The sequence below is a fragment of the Cinclus cinclus genome, chromosome 2 (genome assembly GCF_963662255.1).
Source record: "Cinclus cinclus chromosome 2, bCinCin1.1, whole genome shotgun sequence".
NCBI lineage: Eukaryota > Metazoa > Chordata > Aves > Passeriformes > Cinclidae > Cinclus > Cinclus cinclus.
Window position 1 is genome coordinate 28,802,312 of NC_085047.1, and position 17,626 is coordinate 28,819,937.

The 17,626-nt window shown below is 43.8% G+C and overlaps 1 protein-coding gene across 1 annotated transcript; it reads left to right on the forward strand.

Annotated features, from left to right (window-relative positions):
- The first annotated feature begins 7,252 nt into the window (after positions 1 to 7,252).
- On the forward strand, positions 7,253 to 8,434 carry TENT5C (terminal nucleotidyltransferase 5C). Its single transcript, XM_062513121.1, has one exon. It carries the CDS (start codon positions 7,253 to 7,255, stop codon positions 8,432 to 8,434), a length of 1,182 nt encoding a protein of 393 aa, XP_062369105.1.
- Positions 8,435 to 17,626: the final 9,192 nt, after the last annotated feature.

Here is a 17,626-nt window from a genome sequence, read left to right on the forward strand (position 1 = left end):
TCACATGACCAAAACTGCACTCCCTAAACCTCACTGTTTCTCTCCACCCCCCCCCCCCCCCGCCCCCTTACTGTATTTGCCACCTGCAGCCTGAGGCAATGTGTCCTGAATTTGCTCATGACTCCCAAATTAGAGTAAATATTTTTTTCAGTCTAATTTGCAAACCCTTGTTCTGCCCCCACCTCCACCCCCCCCCATCATCTTCTCCTCTACTACCGAAAATTGTGATGTTCTCCCCAAAGTTCCAGGAAACTGTGTGACTAATTAAGCAGTTGGGGTGAGCTCAGGTGCCAGTTAGATGATGGCCTGCTGCCCCCTCTCCAGCAAGCGCATTCTATCTCTGCGTGTGTCTGCCCTCCTGCTTCCTAAGGGAAAGGAAAATGCCAGGCTTCTCTGGGCTGCCCGCTCTGGATCCTCACAGCACAACCAGACTGGCAAAACTGATTTTCCTGCTGTGAAAGCAAAAGCAGCAGGGCCTGGGCATAACACTCTCTTCCCTCCTAGAAGAATTTGGCTGTGTCTTTCATTGCAGAGTGGGGTGGCTCTGTTCCTTCAGGCTTTTGAGTAGTTTGGGGCCTCTACATCAGAGGATTCGTGAGAAGAGTCTGCAGCCCACACCCAGGTGACCAGGGGTGGAACACAGCAAAGTAGTGGGAACATCTTTAAAAAGCCATATGTGAGAGACAGCAGCTCTGGATTTCTGTGTCTTCCTCACATCTAAATGCAGCAGTAACTTTGCACAGGTCCTGCTGGTGAAGGGGCCTGGTACCATTTCTTGCCTCTTGGAGAAAAGGTGTTCTGCTGAGCTTGGAACTCTGTGTGGGCTGGGAAGTCCTCCATGGCAGCATCCCATCCCTTAGAGCAGGCAATTTCCAGCAATTACAGCAGCAAATTTAACTTCTGATTTTTGAAAGGCTGCTGTTCCTTGCATAACTACACTCTGGATGTCTATGTTCACATGTTTACCTTTATCCATGTATCAGGAGGAAGAATTGCTTCATCTCCCAGTAGGAAACCTCAGACTTGCAAAGGCAGCTGGAGAAACAACAGAAAAAGAGGCTCACTCTTGATACTCTGCAGGAGGATTTCATCATAGCCCTGTGTGGGTGGGATGTTCCTACCTGTCTCCACTCTTTTGGCTTCTGCAGACATACAGTTACTCCACATGTCAGACAAAAAAGAAGAGTTTTCCAGCTGCAGATCTGATGCTCAATTACAGAATGGAGTCTGACATCTACTACTACTGGGTATTAATAACTCTGCTTCACTTTATGGCTTCAACAGCTGTAGCAACCAAGATTTATGATGACACATTACATTCATCAATGCATCACATAAGGAAACTAATCTGACAGTGCCAGGTCACTGAGCTGACTTACAGGCTTTTAAGTGAGTTTCTTATGCCAGATTTCCTGCCCTATTTACTGGATAAAAAATGAACAACTTGCACTCTTTTAATATAACTCCATACGTGCCTCTGTTTTGGCAGCTCACAGACTCTTTTCTCTTTGTCACACTGCCTTCCCAGGAGCCAGCTGATCCTTTTTCATTCCCCACCCTCTGTCTGAAAACCCTTTGAAACACCTCCAGTGCTGTGTATCCTGAAGAAGGGTACATCCCAGGAGAGGGGAGGAGGGAGGAAGCTGGGAGAAAACACTGTAGCAGCAGGCAGAGATGAGGGCTGGAGCAGCTGTGGGAGAAGGGGAAGATGACAATTGTCCAAGAGCAGAGGGGCATGGTGGCTGCCAGTGCTCACTGTCTTGTGGCAGGATTGTATCTGTATCCCAGTCATTCTTGGATAAAGTACATCTTGCAAAGATTGGGATCACCCATTGTTTCTCCCTGGACATAGAATTAGAGCTGGCAGCAGGAAAGCCCTAAATAACTGCTAAACATTAAAATTGTACCCTGGAGCTGTGTCTGGGCCTCTGTCAGCCACCTCAGCAGCCACAGCACCGGAGCAGTAGCCCACGATTTTTAATCTCTTGTCTCATCAGTGAACAGTATATTTCCATGTTTTCTATCCTCATGGCACCATAATCCACTGCACAGACACAGGTGGATGGGTAGCAGAAGGCAGCTTCTCCTCAGGGGTAAATGGGCTCATTCATTACTCAAAGATGCAGTCTTCGTTATTCCTACAATTTACTTAGGAGCCTGGTCCAGCCGACTTTAATGGCATTTCCAATTCCCATCCCAAAGACCCTTTGTATGGCACCCGTGAAAAGCAATTTAAAAGAAGAAGCTTATTGTCAGGAGGTCTAAGTTCACTGCAGAGAGTACTGTGCAGTACTGTTCCCCTGACAAATACTCAAGGTCTGCAAGTCAGAGGATAAGGAAAACACCCTAAAATAGAGTGGATACCTCTTTGTGTTTACAAATGTTTTTGTGAAACAAAAACTTTTAAACAAATAATGTAAAGTGTGAACATTTGATTAATACTTTAACATCTGTAATAGCAATATATGCTGTAGTTTGTCTATATTGGTATCTAATAAATATTCCCAATAGAAAATATTTCTTCAAAAGTACTTCAATTGCTCTCCATGTGGCAAGAGAAAATATAGTGTCCAAAATCATCAGTTATTTTCAAAAGGAAATACTATTTGAGGCAGAAATCTTGCTGAAGAAATATTCTTAAGAGGTGAGATCATTCACTATTTTACTCTCCAGGTCAGACATTTCTTTACAAGTGGTTATGCTTTTCTCATTTGTGCTACTTCTTCTCTTTGAGTTCCCTATTTCTCTTTCTAATTTTAGAAACATAGGGAAAAAGTGTTGAAAGAGATCTGGATCCTCATGTCCTGCTCCATACCACCACAGGCAATCATATTATATATTTTCTTTTCTAGCTTCATCTTAAACCTAGTTTTATTCCCTTCCCTCCTGCAAGGCTCTAAAATCCTGATTATCTCATTGGACAAGATGGTAACTTGCTTCAAATCTGATTATTGTGTCAATGTTATCATTTAATTTAAATGGGTAATTTTGTTTCCTGTTATTTATCCCAGTGGGGCAGTATTGGAGTAAAAGAGATAATTATGTAACCCATCCCTATTCCTGCTTGGCTTTGGCTTTGTTGGTGAAATAAGGCAGGTCTGTTGTGTTTACCAGGGAAAAAAGGAGCTTTCCAGTTTCCTCGTTCAAGGCCAGCTCTTCTCCATATGTGTGCAGGTTTTAGTTCATCTTTCTTGACTGTGTATGGCCAAACAGTATAACAGATGTAGTGGTGATTTTTTTTCCAGTGCTTTGTAAATTCTTTTTTAACATCTATTAGGATTATGTCAGATGGTCTGTCCTAGATTGTGTTAATTTTTCCCCTCACTTCTATTGAGTCCTGATTATCCTAAAAAAACGCAGATACCCCTGTATTAGATGAAACATTGTGTTCTCAGCAGAAATTGTAGTTTTAAAATTTTGCCCCCAGAACGCACAATCTCACACCCTGCTCTATTAATCACCAGCTGATTTTATGACATTGCATCTCCAGGTTGATTCCTGTCCAGTCATTCCATCATCCTTGACCATGTGCACAGAGCCTCCACAGCCCATCAGCCACAGTTTACAGTAGCACACTCTTTCAACACTGCTGTAACATCCTTGTGAGCCCATCCTTTTAGGTTCTGGCTGAGCATCTGGTTTGGCTGTTTCCAGTCAAGCATCACACAGAACTCTTTGGCAGAGCTGGATGTCTGGGATCTCTGCTGACTGCTGTTCTGTCTGGGACAAGGTGCCTTCGGGAAAGTCCTGTTGTATTTCAGTCAGCTCCTCATCACAGCCCACAGATTCACAGAATCACAGAACCAATTAGGTTGGAAAAGACCTCTGAGATCAAATCCAACCTATGACCAAACACCACTATGGCATGCAGATAATGGCACTGAGCGGCACATCCAGTCTTCCTTTAAACAACTCCAGAGATGGAGTTGACCATCTCCTTGGTCAGTCCATTCCAGTGTCTAATTTCCCTTTCAGTGAATAATTTCTTCCTAATGTCCAACCTGAACCTGCCACAGTTTAAGACTGCCACAGCTTAAGACTGTCGTCTCTGTCGACTGTCCCTTGCTTCCTGGGAGAAGAGACTGACCACCACGCGTCTACATCCTCCTTTCAGGCGGTTGTAGAGAGCTATAAGGTCTCCCCTGAGCCTCCTTTTCTCCAGACTAAACAACCCGATCTCCTTCAGCCGCTCATCATGGGACCTGTGCTCCAGATCCTTCACCAACTTCGTTGCTCTTCCTTGGAGTCGCTCCAGCCCCTCAACGTCCTTCCTGAGCTGAGGGGCACTTTGAAAAAATTGTATTTATATGGGAGGGGGGAGCGGGAAGCGACCGCTGGGCGCTGTGTGGAGTTCGCGGGGCGAGCCCCCGAGGCGGTGGTGGGCGAGGGCTCCAGGGCGAGGGCGGCCACCCCCATCCGCCCCCCGCCCCGAGCGCCGCGGAGCTCCCCAGGCCGAGCGCCCGGCGGCCGGGCCGGCGGCCAGAGCCGCCCCCGCTGAGGCGGGAGGGCCGGGCCAGGCCGGGCCGGGCCGGGCCGGGCCGGGCCGGGCCGGGCGGGGCGGGGCGACGATGAAGGGCCATAAAGGGCGGTCGCGGGCAGTGGCGGGGCTGGCGCGGTTGCTCGGGGTGAGCGAGCGGCGGGGCTGAGGTGAGCGGCCGGCCGGGGCTCCTCTCCGGGGCTCCTTTCCGGGGCTGAGCCGGCGGGGCGGGCGGGCTCTCCTGGGAACAGGCGCTCGGCAGAGCTTGTGTCGTGGCTGTGGGTGTTGGGGGGCGGCGTAACGCGGGTTCCCCGCTGCGGGTTCTGTTCGGCTCGCTGAGGGAATGAGCGTCCCGCGGAGGGAAGAAGGGAGAGAGCCCGACATCCCGCCCTCAGCGCCGCTGGGCTCTGCGGGGACAGGCCCGTGGACTTCTTTGAGTGTTGTGTCAAATTATAGGTCTTATAGGAGAAAGTTGCTGCTGCAGGGTAGCGCATCTAGTCGTGACCAAGGTGAAGGTGTGTAGTCCTCGCTCTTTTTTGCCTCTGATTTGAGTGTTGTAGTCAATGCTCTTTGCACGCTGTGTTAAAGGTAGTTAGTGTCTCCTGCCTCCGTAGTGGTTTTCTTCCCGAGGAGTGAGCATCTTCAAGTGTCAGATCTAGTGAAGGGAATGGGTGGCAGTGAAGCAAGAGGCATGGGAGCTGCTAGCATCCCAAATACACTGGAGTTGCTAGGAATCTGTTGTCACTAACAGAACCCTTCCCGAGTAGGCAAACACAAGTCATTTGGAAGTGAGAGGCTTTGGAGGTTGACAGCCTGAGAATTAAACTCTCCACTGAACTGGAAATGAAATACTTAATATTCCTCACCCTGAGGGCAACAATGTGCATTATTCTCCTAGGTGAGGGTCACCAAGCAGAATCAAATGTGTGCGGTGGGGTTGGAAGCACTGGCCCAAGTCCTTTCTGGTCCCTGAGTGAGTGAGCTGCATGTGTTGTCTTGGCTGCAGAGAGAGCTACAAATGGGAAGGAGGAGAGGGAGTAGTTTCAGAGGTAGTAGCTGAAAGCACTTGCAGCTTCAGTTAGAAGTCATGGGAAGACACTTGTGTTCTTTAGTGATCTGAAGGATTTAATGGAAATACAGTGAGTTTACGAAGGAAATACACTTTAATTTGCTTGAACTGCCTGAGAGCAACTGCTGGCAGGCTTGATGCTTTTGTGTTTTTGCTGTGTTGGAGCATTAAGGATCGAGCTTGATAAACCTCTTGATTTGTCCTAGATTAATCATCTTGCAGATCACAAGTTTGTTTTGTGCCTGCTCGTGCTGATGTGATCAATGGCAGCACAGTTCATGCAGCTCATACTCAAGGACAGAAGCCACTTCCCCAGAAGCGTTTTAACCTCACTGTGTACTTGCTCTAGGATTTGACTCTCTTCATCCGAAGGTCAAATGAGTTGCTCAAAAATGAAAAGCTAGAAAAGGGGAGGTCTGAGATGACAATAGCTGATCTTTGAAACTTGCTTTAAAGTGTTCTATGCACTGTACTGTTGAGACTATAGGGTTTGGTTTTTCATTCTTGGTAGGCAAGCATTAATTTGCTTAAGTTTGACTAGCCTGACCTTGGCAGCTGCAGTCTTCAGGAGTACTTGGGACAGAAGAAGGTGAGGCCTCAGTTAGTCTGTACCTGTCAGGAAGCACCTGGCTACACAGAAACCCAGAACACTTAGAAAAGTGTATTAGAACCAGTTTGAGTTGCATGACTATAGAACTAATATGTGAAGTATCTACATGATACAAAGGGCAAGTGACTTAGGGGTCTTGTCACAGCTAATCAGATCATTCTCTTATGCTTAAAATGTTCAGACAAGGCTGTGATTAAGTCTGGTTAGTGAGATTCTGGGTGTTAAGAGAGTAACATGAAGTTGACATACATCATCTAAATTTACCCCAGATCTTACAAGCTTGTTAGGTCTTCACAAATGATCAGAACCTAGGGCAAGTATGAATATTTCCAGAAAGGTAACTTGGTTAGGCAGTGTCTCTGATGAAGGGTAAAGAGTTGCTTGCAAAGACCAGAGTTCCTATTGAATGCCCTTAGCTGACTTTGCAGCTGAAATTCTGTCCAGGATATTGAAGAGCTGTGGCTTTCTGTAGGAACAAGATGACTTGGCCTTTATCCTGTGACTGATAGATGCTAGATCTTTCAGAAAGGAAAGAATTCTATGAAAAGGAAGAAATCTTGTATTTCTGGCATAATTTAAGACTTTACAGTGGATGTCTAAGCCCTGTAACTAACACCTGAAGGTCTTTTACAGTTGTGTTAGCTGGAGACAGCAGTTTGAGCAGCAGTTTTATATGCATCATGAAGCAACTTCAAAGCCTAACTCTCAGAAGTGCTTTGCAGCTCATCTCACTTCAGCTGGTGCTGGTGATGACTTTAGCCTTAGGTAAAGTTTGTGTCATCTTTGGTAGTTTCCATTCGACACAAACTATTTTCCTGAAGTAACTACCTCACAAAAAAAAAGAAACAATGACAGCTTTCTGTTTATTTTTTTATATTTTTTGGCTGGCACCAATAGAAAAGCTGTGTCTTATTTCAGGTGAAAGGGTTGCAGATAATCATTAATACATAGTTATTTCTTTCTAGTTTGTGTCTGTGTGAATGGCAGAAATGGAGCCTAGGAGTAGATCAAGGAAGCACAAGCAAAAGCTCTGACTTGCCTTTTTCTTCTTATATTCTATCTCTGTACAGTTTGTTTGGAGAAGAAAAGCCCTAAGATGGCAGGCAAAGGAAGTAGCAGAGCAAGAGCAGACTCCATGTCCTGCAGTGTACTGAACTGGGAGCAGGTCAGCCGTCTGCATGAGGTTCTTACAGAAGTGGTTCCTATCCATGGGCGGGGGAACTTCCCAACACTGAAGATAACCCTGAAGGACATTGTTCAGACAGTTCGGAGCCGGCTGAGTGAAGCAGGCATTGTGGTCCATGATGTCCGTCTGAATGGCTCTGCAGCTGGTCATGTCCTGGTCAAGGATAATGGGTTGGGATGCAAAGACCTGGATCTCATTTTTCAAGTTTCTCTTCCAAGTGAGGTGGAGTTTCAGTTAGTTCGAGACATGGTCTTGCGATCCCTCTTGAATTTCCTGCCGGAAGGAGTAAGCAAGCTCAAAATCAGTCCTGTAACACTGAAGGAAGCATACATCCAGAAATTGGTCAAAGTGCACACAGAGACTGACCGTTGGAGCTTGATATCACTTTCCAACAAGCATGGCAAAAACGTGGAGCTTAAGTTTGTAGACTGCATACGACGGCAGTTTGAGTTCAGTGTGGACTCATTCCAGATAATTCTGGACTCCCTGCTCTTTTACTATGATTACTCAGAAACCCCCATGTCAGAGCACTTCCATCCAACTGTGATTGGAGAGAGCATGTATGGAGATTTTGAAGCAGCTTTTGATCACCTCCAGAACAAACTGATAGCTACCAAAAATCCTGAAGAGATCCGAGGTGGTGGACTACTGAAGTATAGTAACCTCTTAGTACGAGACTTCAGGCCCATGGATAAGGACAAGATCAAAATGTTGGAGCGCTACATGTGCTCCCGATTCTTCATAGACTTCCCAGACATCCTGGATCAGCAGCGCAAGCTGGAGACCTACCTCCAGAACCATTTCTCCAAAGAAGAGAGGAGCAAGTATGACTACCTCATGATTCTGCGCAGGGTGGTGAATGAGAGCACCGTCTGCCTCATGGGACATGAGCGAAGGCAGACTCTCAATCTGATTTCTCTGCTGGCACTCAAGGTGCTGGCAGAACAGAATGTCATCCCTAATGCCACTAATGTAACCTGTTACTACCAGCCAGCACCTTATGTCAGTGATGCCAACTTCAGCAACTACTACCTTGCGAGTACCCCTGTGCTGTACAGCCAGTCCTACCCTACTTGGTTGCCTTGCAATTGATCGCTTTCCTCGAGGGCTCCTAGGTGGAGGCTACTGAAAGCCATGATGCTGATAATAGTAGTAGTGTCAGTTGGATGTTCTCTAATGGAAACATGACTGTATCAGACTGTCCACTTCCTGGTGTGTGGTGGGATTATGCAGCCAGGTGACCTGCTATGAACCTTTCAGTGTATTTCTACAAATGCCAAAAAAGCCTTATTACCTCTTCCTCAGGGAGAAGAGAACCAGCAGCCAAATATTAAGAGGAGCAGTTAAGAGACTTTGTACTAGCTCTGGAAGTGGCTGTTAACATGTGATCTAAGTGGAGTATTCAGTAAACTGGGTTGGTTAATCGACTGTAAAATGCCTTAAGCAGAAGCTGCTCCTGGAGTAGGCAAAACTCTTTCTATTCCCTAACTTCATTACTCTTCCTCAGTCCCAGTTCTGGCAAAATTTCTCTTGAACTAATTGTGCCAAGACTGGGCTCCTGTTATGCTTGGGCAGCTTTTATTTAGTATCTGTGTAGAGCTGGTAACAGTATGGATACTGTCTGTCTTGTAGAGGACATAAATGTGGCTTCCTGTAGTGCCTATGGATATGTGGTCCTGCCTTGAGTTCAAGATTAATTTCTTGGAAATTGAGGATAGTTTAGTAAGTCTATTTACAAAGCATAAGCTGATTATTTTTTTCTTGACTACCAAAAACATGGAAGGTGGCATTTCTAAAAACACACTAAAACACAATCTAAAACTTGGTAATGTAAAAAAAAAAAATCCTTGAATTGAGGAATTGAAGCTTTAAATAGAGTTGGAGCCACAGTTTGAATACTTGGAAAAAATATTTTTGACTCCAACATCAAGCCAAAGCCTTTCTATCTTTCAAAACAAATTTGGCACAGTTGGAAAGTAACACAGCTCTTACTTTGGGATTTGACCGGATTTTCTTCTTCACAGGTCCCCAGCGAAACCAAAAAAAGCCCTAAACAAAAATCCCAAGCCACTATAAATTGCAGGATTATGTTCACTCCTCAGTACAAATTCTAAAAGTTCTTCCTAAAGTGAATTTCTTATTGTACAACTTCAGGCAGGTCCTGAAGGTTTGCCTTCCTGTCACCACTGAAGGGTTGAGCTTCCTGGGTTATGACTATCACCTGGTTCACTGTATGAGATGGCATTTTGAGTGGTTAGGGTAGAATTCTTCCTTTTTACTGCTCTTAACCCTCACTTGAAGAGGTGTAAAAGCCCTAAGCAGAGCTCTTCACAGAAACTGTATGTATTGAAAGTCTGGGCCTGAGTTCAGAGCAGTCTCTGGGAGAGTATGCCCACTCTTGGAGGTACAGGGGCTGATCTTCCTGAAGAGCGTGTGCTGAACTTGCTGCTTTGAGACTCCTGGACTTTATAAGGAAGGTTAAAAATTCTGCAGTTATTTATATAGTGGTATTATTAAGTAGATTATTTTCACTGAATTGTAATAGTAAAATACATATAACAGTGATCATGAGTTTCTTTTGTTTAACCAGAGATGTAGACTAGAAAGGCAAATCTTAGAGCTATTTATTATGTGCTGGTGCAATGTTAAAGAATGCTTGTTCACTGAATCTTTTTGATTACTTCTATAACTATTTATTACTGTTTCTGCAAGCTTGTAAGAGCAAAGTGCCCGATCCAACAGATGATTAAGGCTTAGAAGGTAAAGAAAAAAGCAGGTGGAACACCAATGTTTAGTTGCTATTCAAGCTGGAAAACAGCAGCAGTGTTTTGTTTAAATGACAGTAAAAATTGCCTGCTCCTTGTGAGACAACAAGTTCTTTCCACTTTTGATAACTACTTCTTAAAGACTGTCTCAACAGAGCAGTGAGGCTACTTCTCTGTTCAGATGTAGGTTAGGAACACAGGGAGGGATACAATCTACAAAGTGGACTGTATGTAGCCAAGGAGGCTTTAGCTTAATTTCCTGAACAGTTTTGATAGCCACCTCGGTAGCAAAAAGACAAGTAATTTGGTGGACTGTATTGTGGGGTTTTTTCATTAAAGGCTTCCTGATTAGTCAGCCAAAGCAGCTAAACTTGAAAGGAAACCTGGCCTTTTCTATGAACTGTGGCTTGGACTTGGTGTGGTTTACAGACAAGATATCTGTCATCCAAGACTTTGACTTTTTAAAAGCTAACACAATGCTGGTGTTGTCATATGTGTTAAACTTAGTGCAAGTTTGCTGCTGGAATGCAATCCTAGGCAAGAATAACTCCTGCATTCAAAGCAATACTTGGCCTAGTATAGAGTCACAGAAAGAAGACTTAAGAGTTTGTAATTACTGTCCTCTCTTGTGTAGATGTGTTTGAAGCCAACCTATGCTATAGCCATTGCAGAAGTGCACCTTTGCCTAGAGGGGCTTAGACTCTGCCTTCTGTGATGTCATGGCTGAACTTTAAGAACTGTTTTTGTGCATGAAAAATGATGAGATGCCTGGGAGAAGTCCTCATGAGCTGGAAACATAGACTTGTTTTATTAGTCTTTAATGCCTTGGCTGCTGAACATCAGGCCAGGTGCATCTCCTGGAAAAAGAAGGAAAGAGAAGGAAAAAAAAGGCTGAATTGGATTCCTAGTGAGATAGAGCTATGCGGAAGTTTCCTGCTATAAGTATTGTGCTTTTGCTGATGTAACTTGATGCTGAGGCCTCTGAGGAAGTTCCATGTTGAATTGCTGCTATCTGAACACCTGAGTGCCTGGGTTTGAGCTTTGCAGGATTCTTGTGCTCGAAGTCTGGTTAAGAGGCTCTGGCACATGGGAAATTCTAATGCTTTGTAACCTGGCTCTTAGATACTAAACTCTCAAATGGTTAAATTGTATCCTGAAGCTGCATACTACCTGCTGCATGGACCCTGGAGTACCAGGAATTGCTGTAGCATTGCTTGTCCCATTCCTTTCAAAATAATCCTGGCTTGGCAGGTAATGTTGGTGTATTTGGTAGCCTTTCATCACTGTGCTGCAAGCAGCCTACCTCTTTTTGTTCTGGGTTGTCCTGGCAGCTTGATGGTGCAAGTGGCAATGACTTAATTTGCTGTGGGTTAGCTGGCTTGAGTTCAGGTTTATGGTGACCCCTGTAGCAAGGGATGATTTGAGAATGAGTGCTAGGTAAAAGTGATGGCCCTAGGCCAAGTCTAGGATGCCTGCTTGATTCAGTCACCTCTCGGCACTAATAATGCCTCTGCAAACCTGTTCTAACCTCTTGTGTGTCATGTGGAGGTTAGAGAGAAACTACTGTGCTTCAGGCTGTTACCTGATACATTTCCTCTGGGCAGTGGCATTTAAACCAAGCTGCAGTAACACTCAGTGCATCATTCCTCAGGATCAAGCTTCTACTAACTAGGCTGTGGTATAAAATAGCTGCTGTCTTCATGTATCTTATAAGGCCAGTCTTGAGGTTAAGCAGCTGTTGACAACATTTATTGCCAAGTTCCCCTTGACTTGCAGTTTGTTTGTGACATCCTCACTGTAGGATAAACCTTTTTTATTTGCTAGAAATGCTACCAAGGAGACCTGGTAGAAGACTGTGTTTTAGTCAAATCCTTGCATTTGGTAAAAAGACTGTGTTTGGTAAAATCCTTGTGCTGACCCATGGTCATTGTGAAAAGTTGTAAGCTAGAGCATAGTTTGTGCTTACTCTGAAAAAGATTTAATTATTGCTGTGTTTGTCCTCAGCTCAGTCAGCCAATCACTAAGCTGGGGGTTTAAGACTACTGCTTGCTTCTGAATAACTATTTTTCAAAAGATCCTCATGCTTTCACATAAAGGTAGGTAGGATTTAAATCTAGTCCAAATATCTAAGCCTTTTGATTGAAACTTAAAGATCCACATTTTGGACTTGAGTTCTGGGGTTAAGCATTTTGTATGTGCCTAGGCTTTGTGGGTTCCTGATTCCTAGGATAATCACTGATATTGATAGTGATCTCTGCTTGTCACTATATGAGTAGTTGGGAAAAGGCCTCTTAGAAGAGAACCTGGACAAATTGCCTTAGTTCTAAACTGTCAGTGTACTGATGGTACTTGTTTACTAATCCTCTCAGTCAGGATTCTGTAATTTTTAGGCACAGGAATGAACAGTAAGTGGATCACAGCCGCTGGCAGCTTGTTCTAATTTGGGCATTGGGAGAGCAAAATGAATAATAAAACTTCTAGTCCTCCTTACTCAATTGTTTCTTGAATACAGTTAAGTGTACTTCATAAATGTTCTTTATTTTCAGTGAAGCTAAAGTGGGTTGTTGGTCTACAGTAGAAACTTTGTGGGGGAATAGTTGGAACACTCTGGTTTTTTTCACTTAAATGTCTGGATTGGGCTTGTCTCTGAATAAAACTGCACTTCCCATTGTAATCTAGAATGCCTTTTTCCTATGTTTACCTTATTTTTTACTATTAAAATAAGTCAGCTCTTGAAAAACCTGTCTCATCTCTTTCGAAGAAGTGAGTTTTGGTGTTGTTTTTTTTCCCCCCTCCTCCCTCTTCTTTTAGCTGGCAAAACAGGGTAGTAGAAATATTGGGATTTGTGATGTGCCCAAATGTGAGACTGGTCACAGTAACTTTGTCTGCTGTTCTCCACTGTGGTGTTCACTTGTCATCCTTGGAAATTGGGGTTTGGACCTTAATGATGCTGAAATTCTTGTGCAAATAAACTTATGCTAAACAACCCTTGCCTCAAGCTATTTTTGCATCTAAATAATGCTGACAAAGTATGTGTAGAGCTTAGTGACCAATGGGGGTGCAGGTGCATTTGTGAGGTGATTAATAGTGTGGGGTACACAGTAATGCTTGCTTTAGATGTTATTCAAGGTACATTTTTTATATCTGCCTCAACTTATTGAAGATTAATCAGTTAAGTGAAACATGATTAATCTTTCACTTTCTTTATAGAGACAGCTTCTAGAGAACTGTCTTACCATTATCTGCTCTCAACTTTAAGATATAGTGAAACACAGACCTAGACACTAGACCCTGCCTTAGGTAGGGTTTGGTCTGAACTTGTGCCTGCCAGTCTGTTCTGTAGCACACTTCATTTTATATGCTACTGCAAACTTCAACTCACGAACTAAGGGGGCAACAAACAAAATCAACAATTGTTCTTCAGGTTATTCAAAGGTTGAAAGCCTTTGCTTTCATGCTGTCCTAAACACTGATGCTACTATTAACCAATGGTCTGTTAGGGTTGAGCAGGTCAAAGTTAAGTACAAGCTAGGGTTGTGCAGCAGTCCACTTGCTGTTCCTGCTCTAGAATAAAGAATAAATGCTCTTAAAAAACATGCTTGCTTCTAATCCCCTCCAGAGTTCAAACTCTAGCCTCAGTTAAGTATTGCTGGAGAAATTCCAGTTTCCAGGACCTTGTAACACCTGCAGTGGAAACTCCTGTGGAATTTAGAGGCAATGTGATCCCATGGAAGTAATCATGAACCTTGTGTAGTCCCTTTTCCAGATCCAATTGCTCCCCTATGAACTTAAATAGAGAACTGATAAGGCAGCTGGGCAACACCAACCCTCTGCTTGTCACTTTAGACTCTCTTACCTTAACTCCTGTTTGTCATATCATGAAAGTTTCAGAGTTATTTTGAGTACCACCCTTACATTTTTAGAATACCAGGCTCAGCCTTGCAGGGTAAGATAGTGAAACAACAAAATAGCTGTGTGTAAGCAAGTTCTGCCAGAGTACTCTGTATGTTCCATATGAAGATTATATAATGGCAAACGTTCAGAGGAACTAAAGAAAGATATTTTTGCTCTATAGCAGTTGTATTGTTGGTGAAAATAAGTATCCTGTTCTGGTGTATCTGCTAGAACTCTGCCTTCTCCACGCTGTGCAAGATGAGCTCAGTCTTGTCATGGCCTGTGAGGTGTTAGACACACGGTGTTCTATATTACTGCAATTTTTTCTGTCAGGTGTACTTATTTTCTCCTTCCTTCTGTGATGGAATACTTAATATTTTTGAAATCAGAGAACTCAAAGTGCCATTGCAGAGACAGAGTAGTTGGTTGTATGAGAGGAAAAAAAAAATCTGTGCATTCCTTCTTATTTAATATTGCTTATTACATATTAGAGTATTTTATCATCAATACACTAAATACATGCACTTCCAATTTTCAGCAATAAAGCACCATTTTTTTTTTGTCCAGCTTGAATATGGGTATAAAACAGCAGTTGTGTTTTGCTGCAGTAGCAGTGCTATGATCTGTTCTGCTTCATCTCAACAAGTTCCATAGCCTATAAGCAAGACTGCCCAGCCAGGGGAGTACTTAGCTTGCCAAACTTTAATGATTTTCTTCCTAGGAAAGGGTTGAGTCATCATGCTGGAAAAAATTACTCTTGACAAAAACTCTGTGCAAAGCGGCTCCTACATCCTAAGCTGGTGGTTTCTGTGTGGGCTAAGGAATCCTATACATTTTTTAGTGTTATCCCATTCACCCTTGGCGAAGTGGTTTAATTAACCAGCAGGAACAAGTTGCCTAGGCTGTGCTGCAAAATGCTGGGCTGTTTTTGTCACTGGTAAGTAGAGTGGAGGACAATCCGTATCACCCCACTGCTTGGAGAATAGAGCAGTGCAAATGCTGGGTGATGTCTAGCCAAGACAGAGGACTGGCTGGTCTAGTCTGTGTTAATAACCTTTTGTCACTGAGAAACCTCTGTAGAAACTCCTGCATACTTCAGCAGACTCCCAAGGCTTGATTGCGCTTCAAGCAAAGAGAAAATCCCCTTGCAAGAGAAGGGTTGAAGTGTGAGAATGCTAATTTAGTTACTGCCTGCATGCAGCGAGGCAAATCTGAGTGTGCCAAATATGTGGAATGTGAATTACACCTACAGCCTGGTCCCTTTGGGGGTGCCCTTCTTGCTTCAGAACTGTCTGTCCACCTGCAACAATTCCCTTCCCCACCCCCTCTCTATTGCTTATCTGAAAAGCTTACCCTGAAAGTTAGTGCCCTAAGCTTGCCCTAAAGATAGTGGCAATTCATCGTGTGCTGGGAGAACCTGTTCTAATATTTGATTGTGGTCATTACTGAGAATTTCAATTGCATTTTCACACTGGGCTTTGAACTTCATCTTTGGCCTGTGGATTGCTGCATCCTTATCAACAAGGCTGAGAAGTCCCAGATGGTCTCTTGCTATCCACTTATCTCTTCAGTTCCTGGATGAACTGCAGAAAATAGGCACTCGAAGCTTTGTGTTTTATACACTGGATTCAGAAGCCAGAAACATTTTCTTCTGTAACTGCATTGTTCCTGTTCTCATGACTCAGCGCCAGCTGTTAGCTCAGTGCTCTACATACTCCCAAAAATGGTGCTCAGGTTGTTTCTCAGCCTCTTGATGTTTGTGTCCACAGACTCTGCCTGCCATTTTTACCATGGCATTATGGCATGCCAAGTGCTTGGGCTGAGTCAGTTGTGATTTCAAATTCCATCTGCTGCTTTCTGAGGCAGCCTCTACCATCTGCTATCAACAACATCTGTCCTCCTGGTTTCCAGATGTGGTATTTTGCACTTGGGGGTATTGGAAAAACATTTTGTCTGGATTCTATGGGCAAATACTCACTAAGTGGATGGACAGAGTAATTCATCTTCATTGTTTACTACCATGCTGTTTTCAGTGTTGCATAGTTCTCACAGGTTTGCATTGTTCTTGCATACTGAGGGGTACATGACGTGGTTGTGGGCACTTTGAAACCTGCAGGTGGTTTAAAACCAGTGTCAGCACAAAGTCCACAGAGGTATTGGATGCAGGTTATTTTGGGAGTTTTTATTTGTTCTGCAAATACAGGGTAGAGAGAGAGAAGAAAACTTATGTTCTGTCAGTGCTTAACAGCAACTCCTCAGTCCTTTCCTCTGCACTGCCCACATCTAAAACTCTGCAGTTACAAGTGTCCTTGGGGCTTACTATCTAATTACTTATTTCTCTTACTGTTAATAAGGAATAGATGAGTAGTCAAAGGGTCTTTGTTTTGGTACAACTGAAGAGCTCCATTTTCTTCTCTTGCCATCGTATCTGTAACTCATCACAGTCATCTGCCTGTCTTTCTGCTCTTGTGGGGCTCCTCAAATGTTGCACAGCCCTGACTAATTGCCAGGACTGACGTAAATCTCTAGACCTCCATGAGTTCCCTTCCACTTTGTCCTCCTGGACAGCCTTTCTTAAGGCTGGAACAAAGTAAGTTACTTTGGGGATGAGAGCCTGCCACAAGCACAGTCCAAATTCACTGTGACACCAGTGGGAGTTTGTCCAGTGCTGTGAGGGATTTGCTAACAGCCTGGCAGACCTGAGTGACATGGGCTCCTGTGTTACGGCTGTCCTGCTGCCCAGCCGTACTGGGCTGTGTTTCCTCAGCCCTGTCTGAGCAGCGGGAGCAACATGTGCAGATGAAGTTCAGCCTCTGGCATCAAATTCATGGAGTTATTCCAGAGAAATGCTGCTTGCAGGAAAAAATACCCCCAGCATCTGTTTTGGAGCAGAGGAAAATTTGAATGTGGAGTAATATTCCAGCTAAAGATGTGCAAGCCTCAAATTGGTAATTAACATCCCTCCTTGCAGCACTTCTCTGGTAGAAGGAGGATTCTTATCTAATAGCGTTTCCCAGATCATGAGCACTGAAGAGAGGAAAAAGCACATTTTGGTAACAGAGGGACCTGCTAGCAGGGGCAGAGGTGGATATTTTGGAAGTTCATGGGTGGGAAGGGAAAGGTAGGCTCGACGGTATTGGGACATTTCAGAAATCAAATAGAAGGATTCAGGTTTAAAACAAACCCACAGATGAACCACGAAACTGACAGAGAGGTGTTCCATTTTCTTACAAGCAGGTCTGACTTCAAAGTGCAGCAGCATGCCAGCAGAATTGCGGTGGGGCTGTGTTATGCCCATACTTAGGATGCTCTACAAGTATAATTTGTAACTTTTTGCAATACTCAATTGCAATATAAACCGTGGAAATGTGCTCTTATTCTGTGCTACACGTGGCTCTCCTCAGCACTTAGGGTGTGAACTGCGGCCTTCAGAATGTTCAGCCAGATTTTTGTTGACTACTTAGAAATAAAAGATTTCTGTATGGGTATAATTGCAATTACAGTTATGAGTTTCATTTGGCCAGGACTTGAATTTTTGTTTTAATTGAAGTACCAGGTGAGAATATCTAGTTAAAAAAAAAGAAAAAAAAAAAGAAACAAAAAATTCTTTCATGAATAAGAGTTC

Coding starts and splice junctions, on each gene's coding strand:
- TENT5C (XM_062513121.1), top strand. CDS start 7,253: ATGGCAGGCAAAGGAAGTAGCAGAGCAAGAGCAGACTCCATGTCCTGC.